General features: G+C 33.6%; 1 protein-coding gene across 1 annotated transcript in view; it reads right to left on the reverse strand.

The window, feature by feature from the left end:
• Nucleotides 1-24,710, reverse strand: part of LOC148956667 (histone deacetylase 4-like) — a 221,896-nt gene that overhangs the window by 19,482 nt on the left and 177,704 nt on the right. Inside the window, 5 exon segments of the mRNA XM_089086609.1 lie at nt 7,600-7,770; nt 11,748-11,888; nt 16,046-16,165; nt 19,894-20,013; nt 24,162-24,325. Coding sequence (XP_088942735.1) covers nt 7,600-7,770; nt 11,748-11,888; nt 16,046-16,165; nt 19,894-20,013; nt 24,162-24,325 — 716 coding nt within the window.

Here is a 24,710-nt window from a genome sequence, read left to right on the forward strand (position 1 = left end):
GCTTCCTCGCTCTTTGTGCGTTAAATCAAAACCAATACTAGCGGATGATAAAATCCGAAGAATCTAAGCGAAGAGCTATGTGGCAAGGACAAAAACTTTTGGCCTACTGGGGAGAAAACATAAGGCTAATATCCAATTTTTGCATCTTTGGGAAGAACGTAATTGAGCGTCCCGACCTTGTCAGCCGGCGAAAAGGTTCAGTTTTCCAGGGAAGAATTTTGGTTCCCCACAGGACAAAATCAACAGTGAAACACTTCTCAAATAGAATAATTTTGAACTTCAATGTTTGACGTGTTTACTGAGTAATGGTAATTAGCATGCAAGGCAGAGAGAAGCGCCCTCAGGCTACATCGTGTCAAAATTTTACAGAATATAATATAAGATTAGCTAATTTCTCAAGAGGTGTCCAGAACAGAAGTTTTAAGGTTCATGGCGTGGAATGTTTACCGGTGTGTCTGTCCAATTGGCTTAACACCGCGGTGAGTAGCTGATAGTCTTATTATCATACAAATAAGAAGGTTATTTTTGGAAGTTAAAAGTTGATTAGCCTACTTTCTGAGTTTTTTGAACTAATTCGTTAAATTTAGTAAGTTTCCAATATTTGTGAAAGGTCTATCCTTTCATTGATTTTTTGTTTGTAGAATCCACTTTTCAAAATAAAGGCTCTTATGGGAGGAAGTCAAAGTCCATATCAAGGATATCTGAAATAAACGATAGAATGACCCTTAAATGCCCAATTTCTATAGTTTTAAGAGACCTGACAGAGAAATGAAAAACCAATCTTCTAAAACCAAAAATTATAATAATTAGCTTCACAACTTAGCTTAAATTATTAATTGAACGAATAAAATGAACGTATTAATTAAATTATTAAATGAACGAATTATTGAGTCTCTTTCCTAGCGTGGGTGGTCCAATAGGGAGGGGTGGGTGATATGAGGACAGAAAATTGGCCCCCATAACGCTCCACAAAGAGGTATTTTTTACTAGATCAACCACTAATAAGAATTTCTGCGGGCATCCATGTTTCCTAGAAGTCTCTTTTTCACAAAAATATAGTCCCAGAGAACATGCACGAAGTATATATCTAACAAAAACTGTAAATAAAAGATCCTCTTGAACAAAAGTAAGGCCCCTAAAAGAACCCTTCTCTTGGAGCAGAGAATACCTACGAAAAACAACTACTAATTAAAAAAAATTCCACGTTTGATTACTTCAAGATAAGTCTTTTAAGAAGAGAAAACATCTCAAGGCAGACAAAAACACTAATCTGGAATAATCATCTAAAAAGCAAAACCATTCTCTATAAGCAGTCCTTCAATAATAAAAGCTGTTCCACTTCTATTTTGCTAGTCTCGAAGTTAAAGTCCTATCCTGAACAATAGTAAGAGAACAAAAAATAGCCTTGCATTTAAGTTCATAAAGTACACGGAACATGATGGAAGGTACGTATAGCATTTTGAAACAGAAACAACAAAAAAGGAAATATTTAACAATTTGCAAAACACCACCAATATATTACAGCGATGCCTATTAGCGATGCCACGGATCCTCTTATCGCTAACCTCGAAATCTAATAAATTTTATAAATGTCCCTTAATTGTCGTTCTCTTTTTAGGTAGTCAGTCTGTTTCTTGTTGCTTTCATGAATTTTACTCCCTCTCCCACTCCTCTGAGGTTGCCAGAGTATGTCTGGAAACACCGGTCCAAATGCAGGGCATATCTAAGTCAAAGGTTTTAAAAAGGACAAAAAATATCTTTTAAATTTAGACTCCCAAATTTTGTCGTAAACCTTTTGAAGATTTTTTTTTTAATTAGTAAGAAGTTCACAAAATTTAAATGTACATTCCCCACCCCCTCTAAAGACTATCCTTTCTAATCAAACACAAGGATACATTAAAGACAGGCTTATTCCAGGGGCACTAGTAGGGAGTCGGAATGGGTATTTGCCATCATCCCCAAGATGAAAACCTATACAGGTACAAAGTTTCATAACATTCATAAAAGAACTCGGCGATTTCTGGCTAACATCTTTTGTTCGACCTCCTGCCCCCTTCTTAAAGTATAGCTACATAGTTATTTCAATAAAAATGCTTGCGGAGGCAAAGGGCTACTTCTGAGAAAGTCAGATCATCAAATATACGCACAAAAAGAGTAACCCTCTCAACTCACACGTAGGTGGGTCCAGGGGGGGGGGTCTTTTTCTAATTTTTGTGCAATTTTGCCAAATTTGTTGTGACTTTTTTATGCAGTTCCCCTGTTTTGACCCCCCCCCGAAAAAATTCTTTCATACGTCCCTATGTCCTAGGTTAAGTAAAAAGGCAAACATCAGACATATCTTAAGCTCTATAAATACCGATTTTGATGCCAATACTCAAAATTAGGCGATTGTCTATTATTTTTCCATTGTCCCTCTATTTTTGCATCTGATGATACAAATGATGATAATTCTATACTGTCTTTTAATTAACAAATAAAATGGAAATACAGAAGCAAACAAATAATAGATAAAACTTAATATTAAGACAGAATAAAATAAAAAGAAGAACGAATATTTTTCATTTACAAGCAGAAAAATATAGAAAAAACATTGAAAAAATGTAGGACAAATTAGGACAAGCAACTAAAACATGCAAAAAAAAATATAGTAAAAAGATGAAAAACTATATGAAGAAAACGAAAGAAACAGAGAAAAAAGCGAGAAAAACGAGACAAGAGTTTCGTGGCATCTCGGATTTCACTGACATATATAACAGGAACGATAACGAAGTCTTGTGATAAATGAATATTTTTCTATAAAAATGACTTTCCCAAAAGGAGAAAGCCTTTTCATTAAACATAACCGTAGAAAGACAGGGTGAGCACTTCCGCAAGAATTTATTCTGAGTAAGGGGGAGGGTGGTAGCGGCGCCAAGTCATGGAAATTTACGGGGAAGTGAAGATATATTTTTCAAAATATAGGGGGGGGGGAATTTACCGCTTCTTTAATTTTTTTTTGTTAATGAAAATACCAAAAAGGGCATTTTTCAATGAAAATACCCCCTCCCCCCAAAAAGTGGTTTTCAAATCTAGAGGGAGATTTGACCCCATCCCAATTGAAGCCAAAGGAGGGGGGCCAACTTACAAATAATACATAAAAGATAAATAATTGAAAAATCAACTGCAATAAATCGTAAAAAGGCAGGTCTCTAAAATCTCCCAGTGTCCTCATTCCTCGGTACGTACCAGCGGTAGGAGTTTGTCATGACATACAACGGCAATGCAAAATAAGAACAAAACGATTAATGAAAACAGAGAGAACAAATCAAACAACAAACTCACTAGCAATAACATTTAAATCACGATTACTGCAAGTATAATGGTGTTTGCTAAGTTGATTTTTCTACATTCTCTTGAAAAACCCAGGGAAGAGATCTTGAATAGCACAGACACTGTCTCAAAAAACGTGATCCTCAAGGGCATTCATATAAGCAAATATTCCCTCCACGTTTAATTTCAATGTGAACATAGGCTATTATGAGGTTAAGGCTCCAGCAGGTATAAGATCTCTTAACCAAGCAGAAACTATGAAATTACCCGTTCGACTTGAATCTCAAGTTATTTTTGCACTCTTTTTTGTTTTAGGGGTGGAGCTTAAAGTACTGGACTAGAAAAATAGAACGAGGCCCCGAGGCACATACATTATATGTACTTGGCACAGGACAATCCAGCAAAGAAGTGCCCTTATTCGAGTTCATGTTTCGGCTGATATTAGGAAAAGAAGGAAGTTTATTCCCTTTTCGAATTCTTTTTAGTAAATCGTTGACAATTTCTTTCCAATAGGAAAAACAGGAGGGTACAGCCTTCAACCATTCACCATTTCTTGTTATATTTCGAACTTGCTAATCTTAACTAGCCAGTGTCTTGACGCAGTCCCTACATTGTCAAAAAAATCAGCAAACAAATCTTTTGATTCTATTCTGGTGGAAACCTTCATTCGGCAATATGTAAACATACCTCCAATTTTAGTAAATCTATTTTCAATTTAAGGCAAATTTTCTTCTCGAAAAGTTACATCAAAAGATACAAAAAATATTAACTGTTACCCTTTTTTAAGGGAAGGGGTATCTTAAACAAGCAAAGTCTAAAACTTTAGCTTTGAAAAACTTTAAATTAAAAAGCTTTTTTCAGCTTAAAAACTTAGAATAAAGCTGTTTTTGTTTAGCTTCAGCTAAAGAAAGAAAAGTTGAAGTTAAAAGAAAATATTTAACATAGCTGGAGCCTAACAAAATGTTAATATCTTGAATAACCATCTTTAAAACAAGACCATTGTCCACAAATGTTCCTTGGAAAAACAAAAAATGTTCCCCTTTATACTTTCCTAGTTCAATACTATAAGCCCCATTCTGAACAAAGGGAAGAATACAAAAAGTAATTCAAGATTCAACTTAAAGGGGATAATTAAAGTTTTTATTGGCATTGTATATTTTCTTATCCTAGGTGATCTGATACTTGACGAATTCAAGCGGACACAAAAAGGGCTACCGACAAAATCAATTAATTGCGGTTTTGTAATGCAAAACGATTTATAAGGAAAAAGAAGGTTAGATATCAATATCTAATAAATATTGAACATTTTTTGTATGTACAATGATCTTAGAAACTTTGTAATTGAATAACATCTGTAATAGGATAAAAAGATGGATTGAATGCTATCAAAGGGGTTGGAGACTAAATACACATAAAGCATTGAGGCATTGAAGCAGGGGATTCATATAGGGGAAGGGACATTTCACTTTCCTATTTTTCGCCCCTCCTCCGTAGAATTTTAGATGCCTTTTTTGGTATCTTCATGCAAATAATTGAGATAACAATAGATTTGCCCCCCCCCCGTAGAGTTTGAAAATAAATTTTACCCTGCCTCCAACATCTTCATGAATTGACGCCACTGCATAAAAGGAACACAAGGCAACTTTTTTTTCACTCTTGATAAATTTTAATTTCAACCTTCAGTTGCTGTACAATTCCGGCTTCTGTCAACAGAAGAAGCAAAAGGGGCCATGCTAAAACATTTAAACATTTTTACAAGGAATTATTAAATTTCAAGATTTTAGCGTCAAAGCACTTGCTTGACTCTTAAATTCCCCCCAGACTCCTGTCCCTCTCCAAACTATTATTATTCGTTAATTACCCACAATAAAGACAAACAACGTGGAGCACAAAAAAAAATAACAAACACAAACAATCCAATAAACAATAACAAACAATAGCAAACTTATTCAACAAAGTCAAAATAAACTAACCATAATGACGATGGAAAAGCCTAACCAACAGATCATTAACACTCAAAAGATTAAGCCTGAAAGGGGCATTACCGAGGTTGAACAACAACAAAATCTTACTATTTTTATGACGGTGAGGCAAAAATAAACGAAATGTTTTATTACAAACGTATGCTACTATCAATTTTTTACAATCCTTTTTCCAGAGACCAGCAAACCCGGAAAGGAAAAATATTGCTGGAGCCCAAAAAGTACCATACAATGTGCAAAGGCCATTTTGGTTAAATGGTTTAGACAAATTTTCCGTAAGAATTATTTTTTTCAATCATTAAACTAATTCAGAACACACTGACGAAAACAATGCCGGTACTGGTGCGTTAAACGTACACTTTTATATACTAATGAGAGACTAAACCCGCCAAACTGGTTATTTTCAAGAGACCGCTATTGAGAACTGGAATGCAAAGAGTAGTTTTCATTGCGTTTACGATATTTAAATTGTTGTTTTTTGGGGTTTATGGGGGGGGGTACCTAGGTTAGGTTACGTATTTAATATATGGTATACTTTACCCCTGCCCCCTAATGTGCAAATATATAGCCCAAATTTGTTTATAAATATTATACATTCATCCTATTTTATTTTATTTCATTAGCATTAACCAAACTTGACTTTTTAGAAGCGTCCGTATAATGCACCAGTACCACAATGCCTCACCTTGTTTGACTCCTTTTTTAAGAGAAATTTGATCAGAAATTCTATTTTACCACCGCAGACGAGCATTAAGTTTTAAATACGAATAATATAGCACTGACACAACTGATTAAATAACAACATCTAGAATGAGTGAAAATAGAGCCTGTGAATGAACAACATTGTCGAAAGCACCAGAAATGTCAACAGTACAAAAATACAGCGCATTTTTCTGTCGAGTAGCCTGCTTTGACAAATCCCCGAGAATATGATGAGCCTGAGTGCAACCAAATTCCTTTCGAAATCTGAGTTATTAATCGGAATTTCAGTCGAATTCCTCCAAGTAAAAAAAAAACCTACAGAAATTAACATCAGTACCCCAGAAAGAAAAAGACACGTTGCCCACTCAATATATACTTGTTTTTCATTTTCTTCTTTTTTTGACAAGCCAATTCGAGAACCTTGACATTATAAACTAAAAACAGATTAAAAACCCTCTGTTATTAGTTAAAAGATTCCAACTAATGCTTAAACTTCGAATCCAATTGATTAGTTGGGGTTAGTCCAGCAAAAGCCAGAAAAAGTCAAATGGTGACCGTGTAAACCCCGATAGGTATATAAGCTCTATAAGCAACAGTCTAGAGAAAGTCCCAATATAGGAGCCACCGATCACAAGCAAGTCCGCATGATTTTTTTTATTTTATTTTGAGGGGCCCAATCATAATAATAGAAATTCAGTTTGATAATTGAATATGATATGATGTGATATTTATTAACACTAAAAGCCTTTACGGACTTTTACTGAATATGAAGGCCAAAATTAAAAAGAAAATAGGATTTGGGGGGGGGGGTATGGCAGGCTCTGAGGTCATAACCTTAGCCGATGATTTTTAGAGGTGAAGTATTTAAAACCCAGTAGAGGGGGCGACAAATCTGTTATCATTAACACACATAAGTGAATAAGCAAAACATAGGTAATAAGAAATATATTAGCAAGTAAGCATCATATTAAGATGCAAAAATGCCAGAGATTTTTTTTTCTCTAAAAGACAGAGTAGTTCGTTTGTTAGTTTGACAAGCAGCCCATTCGTACAACTGTACTTACCTCCGAAATTTCAGATCGCTATTTGAAAACAGCAAATGAAAAAATTATCTAAAAACTACTGTTGTAGCTTTCGTAAGAACTTCATTTCCAGTAGATACACTCGGAAGTGTATCTAGTATGTCAAATTTATCTAGCGTTACTTTTCTGATTTGGCAACTGAATTGATCATATTCCATATATTTAAATCTAAAATCAGTAGCTTTTTCCGTGGCTCTAAATCAAGGAAAGTTGAGGGGGGTGGGGGGGTTGTTCTTTTTTTAATAACGATAAGGTGTTTTTCCCATCTAGGGGGAGTATTCTTTCTAATTTTCCTAGTGCAAACACACAAAAAGGTATTGCTTCAAAGTATTAGGACAGCCCCCCATCCCCAATCGGCACCTGTGAGACTTTTTAAGAAAGCTGATTACTGAATATAAAATACCACAACTTTATCCAATTTGTCTGGTGCTGGCTTATTGATTTGACAATTGAGCCACTCACATATCATCTACATTTGAGAAATTCTAGAGCATTATTTTAAACAAATATTTAAAGGCAAATACCTGAACTGAAATAGCTTTCGTAAGAACTTCAATTGCTGACGGACAAGGGGGCTTGGAGATTTCTTCCCCAGTTAATGGAGGCATATCTTCACCAAGGAGAGATCGTACACAAGCTTCGACTGAAGCACAAATTGAACTAATCTCATAGCCTCCTTCCAGTGCCATCACAATCTAGAAAAAGAGGACATGAAACTGGTTGTTCTTATTTATTTATCATCGCTTACAGTAAATATTAAAGCGGTTATGAATAAAAAGGTTGACAATATCCACTTATTTTCATTGACCAGCCATGGAACTTGTGCAGAATTCAAAGGCAGACAGACAGAAAATCTTGACAGCCCTTTGACATATCCAAAGCAATAATTCAAAAGCTGGCACGTTGCACGACATATTTAACAGGAGAGCAAAAGAACTGAACAATGCATTTCTAGTTTTTGGCTTGTTATTAAGGTTGAAGTGTACAAGGGAGTTTTTTTTGTATTCGATGTGCGATAAATAATTTGGACATGAAACAGTTCCATTTTCAACTTCTTCTGCGACTGAAAAAGAGGATAAATGTATCCATACGTTTGGATACATTCATCCTAAATAAGATACATGATAAGATATTGTACAGATCTCCAAATATGATGAACCTGAATGAATGAGCTATAGCCTCTGTTTGGCAAAAACGTCAAATAAGGCCTTTTGAAATACCACAGGTGGTACCAAGATTTATATAATGTATCACAGATCAGATAATTATTTGGTAAAAAAAAAAAAGTTTTCCTAATTTAGCAATTGAGATAAACGAGAACTTGAACAAGGTCTTGACCCTTACTCATCCATCAAATCACCTAGGACAAAACAGTATAACCAATCAATAGATAGATAGATAGATAGATAGAGAGAAAGAGAGAGAGAGAGAGAGAGAGAGAGAGAGAGAGAGAGATAGAGAGAGAGAGAGAGAGAGAGAGAGAGAGAGAGAGAGAGAGAGAGAGAGAGAGAGAGAAAGAAAGAGTTTCTTAAATGTACACAAGTCTTAAGCTTTGTTAGTCAGTGTCTTATACTGCCTTCTTAGTATAGAAGGAATGTATCTTGATTATTAAAGTTTGTCATATTTCTAAAGCGTTTTTATTAGCCGTGATGGTCAAACATTAATTTAAGTTTTAAGAAGGTGTTTTATACTATCCTCTATAGCCTAAAAGAACTGTGCGTATTAAAATAAAATAAAGATATCGAACATTTTCAAGACATCAATAGAGACTTAAGTTGTTGCCCCTCCTAAATATGCAATATTCTTTCGAACGTTTTATTGATCTTAGTCAGAATTTTCAATCTTAGGTAGTTTACTTAGAAAGAAAGAATTTATAAGAGAGGAAAAGAAGTTGGAAATTTAATCTTGTAAAAATACTAGAAAATAGTTCTTTTACGTTTAAGAGGGCATAGTACTTCACCATTATTATTTTTCTTATATAGAACTGGCCCCACATATGACTTATACGTAGTCAATTTTATATACACAAACTAGCTAGCGAGTAAAGACAATCTACTGTGCCAATTCAGATTTTTTCCTTTTAAGTTAACTAACTAGATTTGTAAATTTGAATAATCAGTCACGTATTAGTCATTTTCAAGTAGACTACAGACCCATCCACAGTAGAATTTCGCTTACGCCGAGCAGTGGCGGATCCATGGGGAGGGGGGCGGCCCCTTTAGCGTAGTCTAAAGTAGTGTAATTTACTTAATTAACTCAAGTTTGCGTTAATTAAACTTGCTCCTAACGCAAGTTTATCGGATCAACTTACTTTGCGCCCCGCTAAAAAATTTTTTTTCGGATCAACCTGTTTTGCGCCTCCCCTAAAAAAAATCCTGGATCCGCCCCTGACGCCGAGACTTAGCTAACGCCAAACCCATGCCCATAAAGATTTAGCTGCATTCTGGAGCTAGCAAAAAGCAACTCTAAAGTTCCGATTATTTGAACTTTATTCGAAAATAGCAAATATTCCCCCAATTAGTGGGCTTCATTGTCAGTCCTTAGCTGTATAGATCAGAACTCAATTGCAATTTAAAGCACCAAGGACAACGAAAAAAAAAAAACTTTAGCCGTCCTTTAACCCTCTGCACCCAATTTAGGTATATTTATACCAAAAGGGTTTCTTTCGCTTCTTTAAGAACTATGAAAGTTTCAGGATATATCTTGGGTTCATCATTGTCGTCAAGATGGAACATGAATATAAAAAGGCGAAACTATTTCTTTAAACTTGCCCGCGCTTTTCGTCCATGCAAACAAAATTGTTGTTTATTAAATCTTCAAGCCTTGTGGATTCGTTAGGGTGATCGTTACCCTAAGTATCATTTTGCAATATTCCGCGTGCGCCAACCGTCACAATTGTAAGGGGCTCATAAACGATTCTCCTAGGGGACTAGCTATCATCGAGAACTGTCGAGGCAATGTGGTTTAACTGCAAAATTTGACTGAAAATACTGTGAAATTGTACGTCCCTTTAGTCAGCGAGCTCGTCAATTAAAGAAGGTTAAACCACAGGGAACTCCCAAAGCAGCCATATTGCTTAAATATTATAGTTCCTTTGAATATATTTTTAGCGTTTTCCAAACAGGCATGCTAAAACATTTTTAGAAACTGCCTTTGCTCGAACTTTAAAAAGAACATTCTGCACACTTTCTGATGAGGTAATTTTCACCAAAAGTGAAAATCTCTATCTCCAGATAGAGAGTTTAGCTTAGTTCTGACAGAGCACGAATTTCGCGTCACCCCGCTGATGAACTTTAAAAAGGACATTCTGCACACTTTTTGATGAGGTAATTTTCACCAAAAGTGAACATCTCTATCTCCAGATAGAGAGTTAAGCTTAGTTCTGACAGAGCACGAATTTCGCGTCACCCCGCTGATGAACTTTAAAAAGGACATTCTGCACACAAAAGGACATTCTGCACACTTTTTGATGAGGTAATTTTCACCAAAAGTGAACATCTCTATCTCCAGATAGAGAGTTAAGCTTAGTTCTGACAGAGCACAAATTTCGCGTCACCACGCGGAAAAAAAATGCTTCGTTCATCGAAATCTTTACTTCGCAGCGCTTCAAGTTCAAGTTGAAAAGATTCGCATCGCTATCGTCATTCGCTCCAGAAATAAACAAGCAAATGGATATTGTAAAACTTATTAATCTGATTTCTACTAACCCTTGTATATACAACATAAGAGAGAAGTGCTACCAAGATATGCTTATGAAGGAAAATGCATGGGTTGAAATATCCCAAGCATTAAACCAGAATGGTAAGCAACTTTTGGTCAAAAGAAGAGCTTATTTCATATTTGCAGTTTGCTAAAGTCTTGGTTTCCATATTTTGTCTTACTTCAGAGTATAGTAGGTCTAATCTGTTGATAAGTCTGTTTGAGAGTGGTTTTCAGTAATAACAGAGTCTCTTTTTCTTTTACATTTGAACTCCATTTCTCAATAGTAACGAAGTTCGCAGACTGTGAGAACTACATGGCGAAAGCTTTAGACAAGTTCAATGTTTTTTTCTGGCTGAAGGGCCAGGAAACGGAGATCAGCACCGCCGGTTTGGACCTTAAGGGTCTAGTGCCGTCACACTTAATTTTCTTTTACTTACTTACACCCTATCAATTCTAAATAGTTTAGCTACACAACCTGCAAAAGTTTATAACAGACAAGACAGAGTGATCCTTTAGGGCCCCATATCATCTGAAATCTTAACGTTTCCTGAATTTAATTATTAATGGGTCTTAAGATAGCCAGAAGGACTTTTCGTTGAATTGTTCTTAGTTAAAATTCAGTAAGCTGTTTTTCACTGAATCTTGTTCTTTTTCTAAAGTTGTTCGTTAGTACTTGGGGTTAGGTAAATTCCATTACAAATAGGACTTGAAAACAGATAAGTGGAAGCATAGTTCGTTGAGTTGTTGTTCATTAAATCTTGTTTGTTCTTTAGAGTTGTTCATCTTTGCGTAAAGTAAACACTCTTGTGAATAGGACTGAGATAAGTAGAAGCGTTCGCTAAATCTTGCTCATTCGTTAGGGTTGTTTGTTAAATCGTTAAATCTTGTTCACTCGTGAAAGTTGTTCATAAAATCAAATCCCATTGAGAACAGAACTTGAAATAAATAGAAGGAATAAAAAAAAATATACCTTTCCATTGGCTAGCTGCATTAATTGCCTGGTCATATAAGCAAAACAAGCTGGAGTCACGCGGTAACCACCCAATGGTATTGGATGACCAAGAGCTGCATCGAAACCCGCTGATACCAGAACAATTTCTGGCTGAAAATCCTATTTGTAGAAAAAAGATGAATCAATAAGAATTAAAGTATTTTAATAAAGTAACTTAGAAAACAGCGACATACAGAACTTAATTCGTGGGGAAAGTATTGGAGTTCCCCAGATAGTAATTCACTAGGACCATGAAAGCTAGAGAAAATTTTAGCACATATTGTAGAATCATGGGATTTAGAGCGGACTTAGATGCCTCCCCGCGTACATGCCTGATAAAAACAGTTCTGCATTTTGATTATTTTTAAAGTCGACTGAATAATTACACATAAATTATCTACACTTTCGGCCTAAAAAAAAGTTCTTACAGAAAAAACAAAAAACAAAAAAACTAGTTCAACATCCAATGTAGAAGGAATGCCAGTATGTTTCACAGCTGCTACAATTAGGAATAAATAGAGATGGAAACACATAAAATTCCTCCGCCCCATATTTTTAAAAATACTTTTTTTGCATCTTAATAAAAAATGAAAAAAAAACCAGAGGTACAATTGTTATGGTAGTGATCATTATATCTGGAAGAAGTGCTGGAGTAGGGAATTAAATGGCACTCATATTAAAACTTCAACTCTCCTAGATTTATATTGTGCATAATTCGAGTGTCCCGGATAAAATGTCGAGAAATGAATGAATTTTGGCGGTTTAGAGGCATCAAGGTCCAAGAATAGGCTTGAAAACTGATATTCAAAAGACTATGTCGCTTAAATTGGGAATAAAAAAGGGCAAGTTAGGTATAGCGAAGGCTAACCAAGTGAATTACTTTAGTTACCTGGGTCGTACTATTAGTATTCGATGTAGTCAAGATGTAAGAAATAAAATAGCCAAGACTCAGGTTCTTTTTTCTCAGTAAAAAAAGAAACCTGCTATCTGACAAGTCTCCTGAACAGGTGAAACAGGCTGTATTTTTTTTTATAAATAAATGTACATATAAAACAACCAGCATATCTGTAAAGAGGTTCTGTGAAAACATTTAAATTACGTGCGGACTTCATGGACATGGGCGAAGATTAAAGCTCCAAATAGAGCGGAAAGGAGGAAAAGAGTGCCTAGATTTTTCGACGCGCTGACTAGCGCTAATTGTAGAGATAGAGATCAACGAGATAAAATAAGAATTACTGGCAGGATGTTCTTTCAAAAACAGCACGACCGATACCAAGTGCTAACTATTTTTTATAGGGAGAGAGGGGGTCAAATTTGCGAAAACTTCTTGGCCTAAATCGAAAGCAAAAGGACGAATATGTTTCAGTAAAAATCCTGAAATCATGCGTGTCATATTTGGAACATCAGACTGACCAAAGAAGATCAAAGAAGATATATTTCTTGAAGAAATATATCTTCTTTGATATATCTTCTTCTTCAAAGAAGAAATATATCAAAGAAGATATATTTCAGTTACAATTTAACCAAAAATGGACAAGTGGTTTATATTTTAAAGCAATTAAATTTATTGAGGCAAATCTATGAAAAGGCAGATTGCTTTTAATCGAGCATTCCAATAAGCCGCAACATTAGAGCCTTTTTTGTATACTAGTAAATATGTTTTTATTGTCTTAAATAGACTTTTTACCCGTTACTTATATAATTTCATTTCATTTTATTTATAAAGGAAAGGAGGTGATGTCTAAGAAATTATTTAACTCTCTATAACGGGCTCTTACACACCAATTTCTTTCGTGGAAAAAGTCAAGTGTTAGATGAAACAGTTGAGGTTGTCAGATCTAGGTCTACCTTACAATGATTATACCGGATAGAACAGTAGCTGACTATGGTGCGGCAAAAATCAAAATTTTATTATCACCGTGACAAGGCACATACACTGTTTTTTTTTTTGGAGAGAGTACTATATAAAACGCGTTTTTGTTTGAATAATTTGAATAAAAAGTGCCAAGAAATTCATGAAAATTTAGGAGTCCGCGGGGGGGGGGATGACCTGAGCCTCGGGGTCCTGCACAACGTCCTCTAATTATTATTATTATGCCACCGCACACGTAAAAACATAAAATACCTGATCTCATATTTTTGACCACTTAAAAGAATGCGATACGTATTACTATCGGACCAGATGTATATCAGCAATCAGAACCAAAGTCCTTTGGTTCTGATTCCCTATGTGGAACTCAATAATAAAGTTTTGAATTTGACTATTATTATTCAAATCTAGCAGTGAACTTTTCAGCAGCATTCGTTGTTCACATCATTTTGTTAAAGGAGTCTAGTTGAGAAGGAGGCAACTTGCCGACGGGCCACTAAAATACTTACGACAATCAAATCTTTCATTTTATTTTTGTGTTCATTACGAGCCCTACTTTGCACATTATTTTTCAATTTATTCTATTAAACGGAAACGTTTGATTTCAAGCTTTTCATATTGAAGAAAAATATCAGGCTGAAAAATTACAAGTACTTCATACTGAATACCTAGGAACTTTCTTTCCAATGGATAAAGATTTTCTTTTTTTCTTTCTTTACAGTTTTCTTTGTACAGAAAACTGTATACATTCTACAACTAAATTCGAAATACTGCTTTACTGTGCTTAAGGTTTTGTTAGGTTTTTTGTTGATTAATAAACCCTTTCTTCTTATAATAATAATAACAAAAGAAGAAAAAAAAAACAGTGCATCATATGTTTCCCTATCAAGCAACGTACTTGCGTTCTTTAATTTTTTTTTTTTGCCAGAAGACTGAATAAAAACAATGAAATCCTTTTCATTGTTTTTTAGGGGGAAATTTACGATTTCCCCCCTCGAACGTGGTTGCGTCTGTCATACCTCATTTTGAAAAATGGTTCACAAAATATTTTGCTCGGGTCTTGTCCTCCCTGTGTTAGTTGACACCCCTCCTAGGTTGGTATTACAGTGATTAAAGAGAGCAAGAGTCTTTGTGAAGATTAACACCATGTATTTATTATATGCGCGTTTTCCTCCTAAAGTATCAACCAAAAATTACTTTTGCAATTTGAAGCTCCTGAAAGGGAGGGGCATATAGCTTATCAGGTAAACCTGTCGACAACTTGAAGTATCTTGTCTTTGATAGTATTTGTCGACAGTTATAAGGGTAAGATTGGCGCTAAGCATTTTGAGCCTTTATCTAGCCTTAATATCCAGTAACACCAAACAACAACATGGTAATCAATATCAATAGTTATCATTTAGCTGTAAAAACAAAAGGAAAATAAAACTAATAATTAAACAAATGTATAATAAACAACAATAAAACAATAAATCATAATACAATTGGGTTGTAAATTTTGAGTTTCACTGACAATTTCATAATCAAAGTGTAACTGAAGAAAATTGGAATTCCAAGAACGAAACGATAGAAGAAGGCATTAACGAAAGTCAAGAATCATAACTGTAAACTATTGGAAATTCTGAAAAGGTAAAGTAAAAGTAACCCTTTAAACTGAAATACAATATCAGTTTTGGCATATTATCAAAATGAATTGAATAATAAAAATGTTTCGGAAATCACCATAATTTAATTTTTACAACAAAAGAAGACGTTCAAAGAAAAATAAGAAAAAAAAAACCTAATGCCCCAGCTTCTAAAAGCAGCCAAACATTGTTACTTAGACAAATTTTTCTTGTTTGACAAATTTACTTTTTTTCTACAAAAAAAAACAAAAAAAAAACAGTTTTACTTTTCACAAGCAAAAACGACTTAAAATACCAGTAATATTGTCAAGCGCACACACAAATTTTTACATGGGGGAGTGGGTTCAACTTTGACAAAAACAGATGAATTATACGCGGCATATAATAGATTATAGAAAAAATTATACAAAATGGAGAATCCAGAAAAGGAGTCGCAATAAGGCCCAAAGGCTCCATGCCAAGCGCAGATACCTCAATGTGATACGAGAATTATTAGTAAAAGGACAAAAAAACCTTAAACAGCTTGCAAACACATTAACACTGGACAGTTCCATCAAATTTAGCGTCTTATTTGAACAGCATTATTTCAAAGGAGAAGCAAAGAAATAACTTTATATCATTTAAATAAATACAATCAAATAAAAAATATCTTTTGGTAGCTGTAGGTATTTCATCACTAAAACAATTTTAATTACAGGAACTGAAGAAGAAAAAGATTGTACAGCGTATAACTAAAACTGAATTTATGTTCTGGTAAAATTAGGCATTCGAAAAAAAGATACCTTAGCTATGGGCATGACAATGGCTCTAAAAGCAGCCAGATATTCAGCATCTCCCATTGGTGGTTGTAGGCCAGACCAGGCAATGTTGACATTGAAACCCATTCCATCTTCAGAGCCACACTAGCAAAACAAAGAGAGATTCATTAACACGGTGACATAAAGCGGTTGTCAGGCCCTATTTCGACCCAGGGTCCCAACTTGCATAGGTTCAAAATTTCTGAATATTTTGGAGCCAAAACATTTCTATTGCTTTAATATCAGGTCAAAACCATGTTTTAACTGGACTATAAAGGAAGACTAAAAAAAAAAAAAAAAAACAACAACAAAAAAACTTAATGCTCCTGCTTCTAAAAGCAGCCAAACGTTGCGACATAAAACTGCAATTCTACTGAAAAACTGTTCTTTTTTGGTAAATTTACTCTTTTTTTACATATCATACTGCAAAAAAGATCAATTTTATTTTCCACGGGCCAATTCCACGAGAAACTATTCAAATTTCTCTAAATTTTCTTGTAAGAACAAAAGATTATCAACTTCACAGCACACAATTTTTGGGATTCACAGAGCTTCGCACCAGTTGTGTTATGTATTGGAGAAACAGTTTTTCGTTTAAACAGAACAATCCCAGCTTGCCTAGTTTTAAAGTTTTCCTACAATTTTTTGTGAGAACAGCACATTTATGAGTTTTCAAGCTCACAATTTGCTAGATTCACAATATCTCACCACAATTCTGCGGTAAATTGATGAAACAGTTTTTGCCTTGAAATGCAACAATCCAAACTTGAATAGTTTCAAAATTTTCCTGTAGTTTCGGGGAGTCGAACAAATTAATGAGCCAGATAGCGACCAAAAATCTTATAAATTTAAAAAATAAAATTAAAAAATTAAACAAATAAATGTGTCACAGTTTAATTTGTGACCTATCACACTATTACAGTTTACTTATACCTTTTATTTCATATAAATTTATGTTTTACACATTTTTTACTATATCTGTATTTGACATAAAAGTGGTCTAAGATAATTTCTTAGCCTGAGTCCCCAAAGGCATTTTATACATGCAATTAATTGAATTTCACAGCAATTCTGATGCATATCGACGCAATAGTTGAGGCAGAGTACCAGCCAAACGTGGAGAATATTTTAATCGCGTTTCCAAGTCAAGTGAACTGTGTTCCATGTCACATTCCTTTAAATCGTTTCTTTCTTGAAGAAACATTTCTTTCTTGAACCTTTTCTGAATTGCGACAAATTAATATTCGACTCCAATTTTATTGTTTATCAAGGGGTCTTGAGATGAAAATTTAAAGCGTTGCATTCAACAAGAATATACATCAATTTAACAAAAAAGATCAACTATTTAAGTTGAAAATGAACATCCTTCTACCAAATGTCCAATTATAAAAAAATAATGAATCTTCCTTAATGAATCAATCGATTAATCAATGAATTGTAGAAAGTCATTAATGTATAATAAAGAAGAAATATTATGTCTCGCAAGCCCTAAAACAGTTTCGTTTTTTAAGAATACACATTAAATTAAGAAAAAACAAGATATGGTGGCATGGTCAAAAACCATTCAAGGGCAATAGGAATTATCTCTGCATGGGGAAATTCATTTTCTACTACAAGGGATATCCTTGGAATTCCAAACATTCCAATATTAAAGCGTGATATTAAAGCCACATTTTATGCTTCTAATCAATTCGACTTCTGAACAGATAATAATTAAGTAATGACATTGTAACCAACTATTCCACAAAGAAAATTATAATAAGTTACAAACACGTTTAACTAAATCAAGGATATGCATAAGGGGAAGGTCACCAATATGGGAGCTTTATTTGTGATCAGCTGCAGCTGATCTTTCATCATTATTTTACTCTTTTCTCTCGCGTTCTTTTCATTAATTTCTTTGGATTGAAATCTAACACTTTATGATGTTGGTGCCAAAAATTTACATCAAATGCTGCTAGCAAGAGCGGATCCAAGATTTTTGTTCGGGGGGGGGGGTTCAAAACCGGGTAACCCCCCCCCCCCCTGGATACGGCCTTGGCTGCTAGTTTTGGTAAATAAGGAGAACAACCGAGTGCACAAAATACAATCTTCGAAAATAAGAGCTTAACAGATGGGGTGTTAATAAGGAGAAGTGCTATTCTTAGTGTGTCTGTGAGTAGCATAAAGTTAGGTTAAACTATAATATAATTACATAATTTTTAAGCCAAGTTCTTACTACGTAAATTTTGTCAAGTCACATGGCTAAGAGCACTTTATTAATTACAGCTATTATGTCAGATCTAAAGCGAATCACCTTATCTGTTAAGCACTTATTTTCGAAGATTACATTTTGTGTACTCGGTTATGCTCCTTATTTACCAAAACTAGCAGCATTTGGTATAAATTTTTGGCACCAAAATCAAAATTGTTAGATTTCAATCCAAAGAAATTAATGAAAGGAACACGAGAGAAAAGTGTAAAATAATGATGCAGCGCAGTGATCACAAATAAAATGCTCCCATTTTGGTGACCTTCCCCTTTTGTTAAGGGGCGTTTATGCTGTGGTACATTTTACAATGTCTAACGCCTTAAGGCACCCGGTAAAATTTTTCCAGTGCGACGGAAGGCTTATTTTTGAAGGGTTCTCAGGTTTGAAAAAAAGGTGTTTTTTTGCCAGAAAAATGCCTCTTTTCTTTGAATGGTATAAATATTCCCCCTTTACGGCCTTCCAGGGGAGTGGGGGGTCTGAAAACTCCTGCCATTCCCTGTGGGCTCCCTTGTATGATCTATCTGTAAGGCAACATATATAGCTCAAAATAGAAATTCAAATCAATTCAAGGGCGTGCATGAGAGGAAGGGGGCTATGTCCCACACCGTTAATTTTCATACTCATTTCCACAGGTTTACAGACCATTTTTTCACCGTACTTAAACTTATCCTTTGCATTAATACTCTGAGATTAATGCATACTGAAAGACGAGAAAACGTATTGAACTGACTAATCTGACAAATTTGTGCATAGGTTCTCATATAAGTTGGCTAACAATTTTGACACGAAAATTTGGTAGTCAGTCAATATGATATTCAGCAAAACAAAAACAAAACAAACTGTACATATCTCAAAACTCATAAGCCCATCGTCTTACCTCTCCTAATTTCGACTGTACGAAATTACCCCGTCAACCCCCCCCCCCTCTTCCCCGATCTGGTCAATGCCATTTTCAGAATTGAGAGCAGCAGAACTGTCAGTAAAAATTCAAAAAAAGATAACGAGGTACTCCCAAGGTGCTCCCAAAAAATTTGTCCCCAAAGACTGTGACTGAAATAGGGCTTTTAGTAGAGAGCAGTTAAACTAGAGACTGTTGAAAGAACAAATATCCACGTTTCTGTTAATAAATATCTCTAAATCACATCCTCAATAGAAAGGACTTGCGCCCTATCCCACTTTCCTCTCTACAAGAATGGCATTACAGGGCTTACTCAAGTACAAACGGAGATATAAAAAGTATCACTGATTAATACAATTCAGTTGAGAACAAATTTTAAAGTCCTCCATGTATCTTCGTCCACTTACTGCTTCTATACAATGGTGCTAACCTACTACTACTAAAAACTCAATGCAGTACCAAGCCGCCTGAGGCCAACACAGCTACACATGCTTCCACACAATCTATATAAAGCCTCCTTCGGTACACCATCCCAAGAAGTTTCAATGTCTCTTAAATCTTTCCTTACAACATCTGGATCCGGTAATCCAGTGCAATAAAATCGAAATAGAAAAAAGAAAATGATAGAATCAAGGTGCTCTTAAAGACCAAGGGCCCTTGTAGGTTTCAAGGTTGTCAGCTTACCTCAACAGGGCTGCCGGTACCAGGGAAAAAGTTCCCATCATCATGTCTGTGTAAGGAAATATATAGCACGTGAGGATCATCATAAAATATTTGCTGTATACCGTTACCATGGTGTACATCCTAAAATTAGAAACATTTATGTTAAAATAGTTAAATGGTTAAAACATAACCGGGATTATAGGGAGGAAGTATACAATTTATTTTTAACAAATTAGTAAAGAAAAATTGATTTTTTTTCAATGATAACATAATCAAATTAAAAACCATAAAATATAACTTTAAGTTTATAATGAGAGATTGTTTTACTGTATTAAGGCTTTTAATAGTAAAATACAAATATTCTATTAGACTTTGTACATAGATAGCTTTTAACTTGCAACTATGCGTTATATAACAATGTTAAAGTGTAATAGCAAAACATGTCACATTTCCTTATCTGGTTGAAAACAAAAATTCAATACAAGATTGATTTGGATTACGGTACTCCATATTGCACCAAGGAGGTGATCTAACCACAGAATATTTTTCACGTATGCTATTTCCAGATTATTTTTTTTTAGGGAAGGAGGTGTCTACACCCTTCCTGTCGACGGCTACAACCATTTTTAAAAACAATTGTATGATATTGTGTAGCACTTAAAAACATAAGTATATATATATATATATATATATATATATATATATATATATATATATATATATATATATATATATATATATATATATATATATATATATATATATATATATATATATATATATATATATATATATATATTACTCATGGGCGTAGGGAGGGGGAGGCAGGGGGCATCTGCCCCCCCCCCCTAAACCTTCACTTGCAAAAGCAGAATCAATATTTTGATCTTCGTGATAGTTTGGTCCTCACAAATGCCTTCATTCAGGCTAATAACTCCATAGGCCAAATTGCCTTTACATTTATATATAAATGCAATAATATAAATGCATAAATAATGGTTAGGGGGCAGCTGCCTCCTCCCCTAGGCAAGAAGCTACGTACACCCATGCTGACATAACTTCATCTCCCCCTCCATCACACTATCGACTGCCCCCCCCCCCCTAGACAATATGATGCCTACGCCCATGATATTACTATCTTTATAAGTGAGCAATGATTATGTATATATTTATTTTTTCTCGAAAGCGGCTCCATATTTTTTCTGGAAAATTGGCATACTGTGATATTCTGGCCTAAAAAAACGATTTAGATGGGTCAGAAGTTTGAGAAAATTCGTTAAGAGATATAATTTTAGAAAAAAAAATATGTGAGTAACATCATTTTTATATACATCAGTGTTGCAATCACGTTGCACAATTGTCACACTTACGCGAGAAAATTGAAGATTTTCATGTATGGAGAAGTTTATATTAAATTGCTTAAAGAGGAAAAAACTGGTAATTACAAAATATTTGCGTATATTTTGACAAGGGATTACATCAATTCAAAAACTTTAAAAAAAGACAAAAATGTTTGAAGCGTAGTAGAAATCGTTGTTAAAAATCGTACTTGCGGTAATAATAAAATATATTTGAATAGCCTCAATATAAAAAGCATTAAATTTCGTAAAGAGCAAAAAACTGGTAATTGCAAAAATATTTGTATATATTTTAACAAGGGATTACATAAAGTTAAAAACCTTAAAAAAGAAAACCAAAAGTTCGGAGCTTAGTAGAAATCGTTGTTCAAAAAACATCATTACCGAATTTCTTTTCTTATACAAGTGTAAGCAATATCTTTCTAAGACATGAAAAAAAAGTTGAAAAACTTTTAAGTTCAATTCAGAATCGCTAAATTTATTATGTAAACTGCAAAAATGTTTGCAGTGCCTGAGCAATAATTTTAATGTTTTAATTTACGCACGAGAATTTCTTGAAATTTTAAAACTATTTTGTTTTTTTGTTATAAAAAATCAACTCGCTACATGATTAAGCTTACAGGTTTGAACGTAACCAGTTGTATAATGCCAGTAGAAGGGCCCGAAAAACAATAAGTTTCAATTGTTACAAATGAAGATACTCTATTTTGACAAGGGATTACAATAATTCAAAAACCATAAGACAGAAAACTAAAATTTTCAACCTTAGTAAATATTGTTGTTAGAAATTGGACGAGCTTCAATAATCAAATATTTTTGAAAAGTCTGCAGTATGAAATGACATTAAATTGCGTAAAAAGCAAAAAACTGGTAATTGCAAAAATAATTGTACAAATATTTGTACAAAAATATTTGTACAACGAGGGATTACAACAATTCAAAAACTTTAAAAAAGAAAACCAATATTTTGAAGCTTAACAGAAATCGTTGTTAGAACTTGGACTTGTTTTATTAATTAAATATCTTTGAAAAGACCCAGTATGAAAAGAAATTGCGTAAATTGCGTAAAGAGCAAAATATACATATATATATATATGTATAAATATATATACTATATATATATATATATATATATATATATATATATATATATATATATATATATATATATATATATATATATATATATATATATATATATATATATATATATATATATACATATATATATATATATATATATATATATATATATACATATATATATATATATATATATATATATATATATATATATATATATATATATATATATATATATATATATATATATATATATATATATATATATATATATATATATATATATATATATATATATATATATATATATATATATATATATATATATATATATATATATATATATGTATATATATATATATATATATATATATATATATATATATATATATATATATATATATATATATATATATATATATATATATATATATATATATATATATATATATATATATATATATATATATATATATATATATATATATATATATATATATACATATATATATATATATATATATATATATATATATATATATATATATATATATATATATATATATATATATATATATATATATATATATATATATATATATATATATATATATATATATATATATATATATATATTACCTTAAGCGTTTTACCCTCCATAGTCCCAGCTAATCCGACCGTTTTACCCTGGAGCTCTAGTTGACTTTCTGTAGTTCCTGTCACTGAGTAGAGTTGGCGTGTAGGCACTTATAAATGTTGGGAATTTTACTTATGAATGCGAACTTGGGATGTGGATGTTTATGTGGATGTTGTTACCCTTTCTTGGGGATTAACGATATAGGAAATTGCTTATGAAGATTTTGACAAAGGTGGCCTGTGGGTAATTGAACAAGACTTCATTCAATTTCCATCGACATTTTTTTGGAACTGGTAAATAGTTTTAGCACAATAACGGCAAATAATTACGATTAATCTCAAACACAAGGCTTAATTATGGTATCACAAATGTTGGCTGCGAGGTAACTTGGTAACTTATTTTTAAGCCGAAGATAAGAAGGGGTATTGTTTTATATTCACTAATAAAAATCTCGTCACATTATAGGCCTCTACAAGTTTTAAGAAGTTCTGTTAAATATAGATACCGAGCAAGATGCACGGAGGACATCGTCAGCAAAATTTAGCAGCGATAAGTTGATCTCAAGAAAAACAATAGCAGCTTCATTAATTCGTAGTTGAGAAGCAATTGTAAAGCTGGCTAGCTTGATGCACATATTCTTAACATAAAGCCTTTCTCTGTAAGGACAAGACTCTGTAGGCGAAGGGACGGGCACGACAGTCATGAGTTTGCGGTGAATGTTGCATACCAGCGGTAATATGCTTTTGTGGGCCTAAAGCAGAGTGTGGCCATTTATACGTATAACTCAACAGCAGAAAATTATGAAATTCACAATTAATAATATTGAAAAGCATACTTTGTCTCACATATGTAGTGTATATATTTATTTAAGCAAAAACCAAAAAACGAATAAATAGAATCTAGCTGAATTAGTCTTTCTACCGGAGCAAGAAGAACAACAATATAAAAGGAATTTCGAAAAACAAAACAACCAACGAATTACATGGGATGCAGAAAATTATCAGAAGTATTGCGGAAATATGCATTTTTGGGAGGTCCAGGAAGTTGGAATGAAAATATACAGAAAAAAAAAAAATACGCGAGCACTTCTATAAATGAAAAAGAAAAGGTACAAACAAAAACCTTTGCGAGTACGGTCTGTATGGTTTAAGCAGTACTAACAACCGATATCAATATTAATCGACAACAGTACTTATTAGATATATGTTTACCCAATCAACAACAAGAATTTTCTCCAAACCAAGACGTAATCGTAGCTGTTTTGCTGCAATGGCAATAGAGTTGAAAAAACAGAAACCCATCGCTTGAGATTTTTCAGCATGATGACCGGGAGGTCGAACAACAGCAAATCCATTCTTGGCTTCTCCAGAGGCAACTGCAAAGAAACACAAAACTACTATAGAAACTCAAAATTTCAAAAACCTACACAGTTAGGTTTTTATGAATTTATATAAAAAGACTTAAAGCACATTTGAGTATGTATTAAGACAAATTGGCTTCCAAAACTGCTGTAGGGGGTCACAAGATCGGTCTCCTGGAACGCCTACAAACATGATCAACCGGGGACACGCCCTGGGGCCTCAAAATACTATTTTTATCAGATCCTCTGTAATATCAGAACTATTGCGCAAGGACAGGTAGGCGCATGTCCTATCCTTGAGGGGTGAAGGAGGATATGAAGCAGTATTTGGTACAAAAGAGGGCCTTCATTGGCCACTATTTTCCCAATTTTCCAGAGGGATCCTATTGACCAATCCTGG

The sequence above is a fragment of the Artemia sp. Qi Xiang Cuo genome, chromosome 1 (assembly GCF_049724085.1).
Source record: "Artemia sp. Qi Xiang Cuo chromosome 1, ASM4972408v1, whole genome shotgun sequence".
In the NCBI taxonomy this organism is placed as follows: Eukaryota; Metazoa; Arthropoda; class Branchiopoda; order Anostraca; family Artemiidae; genus Artemia; species Artemia sp. Qi Xiang Cuo.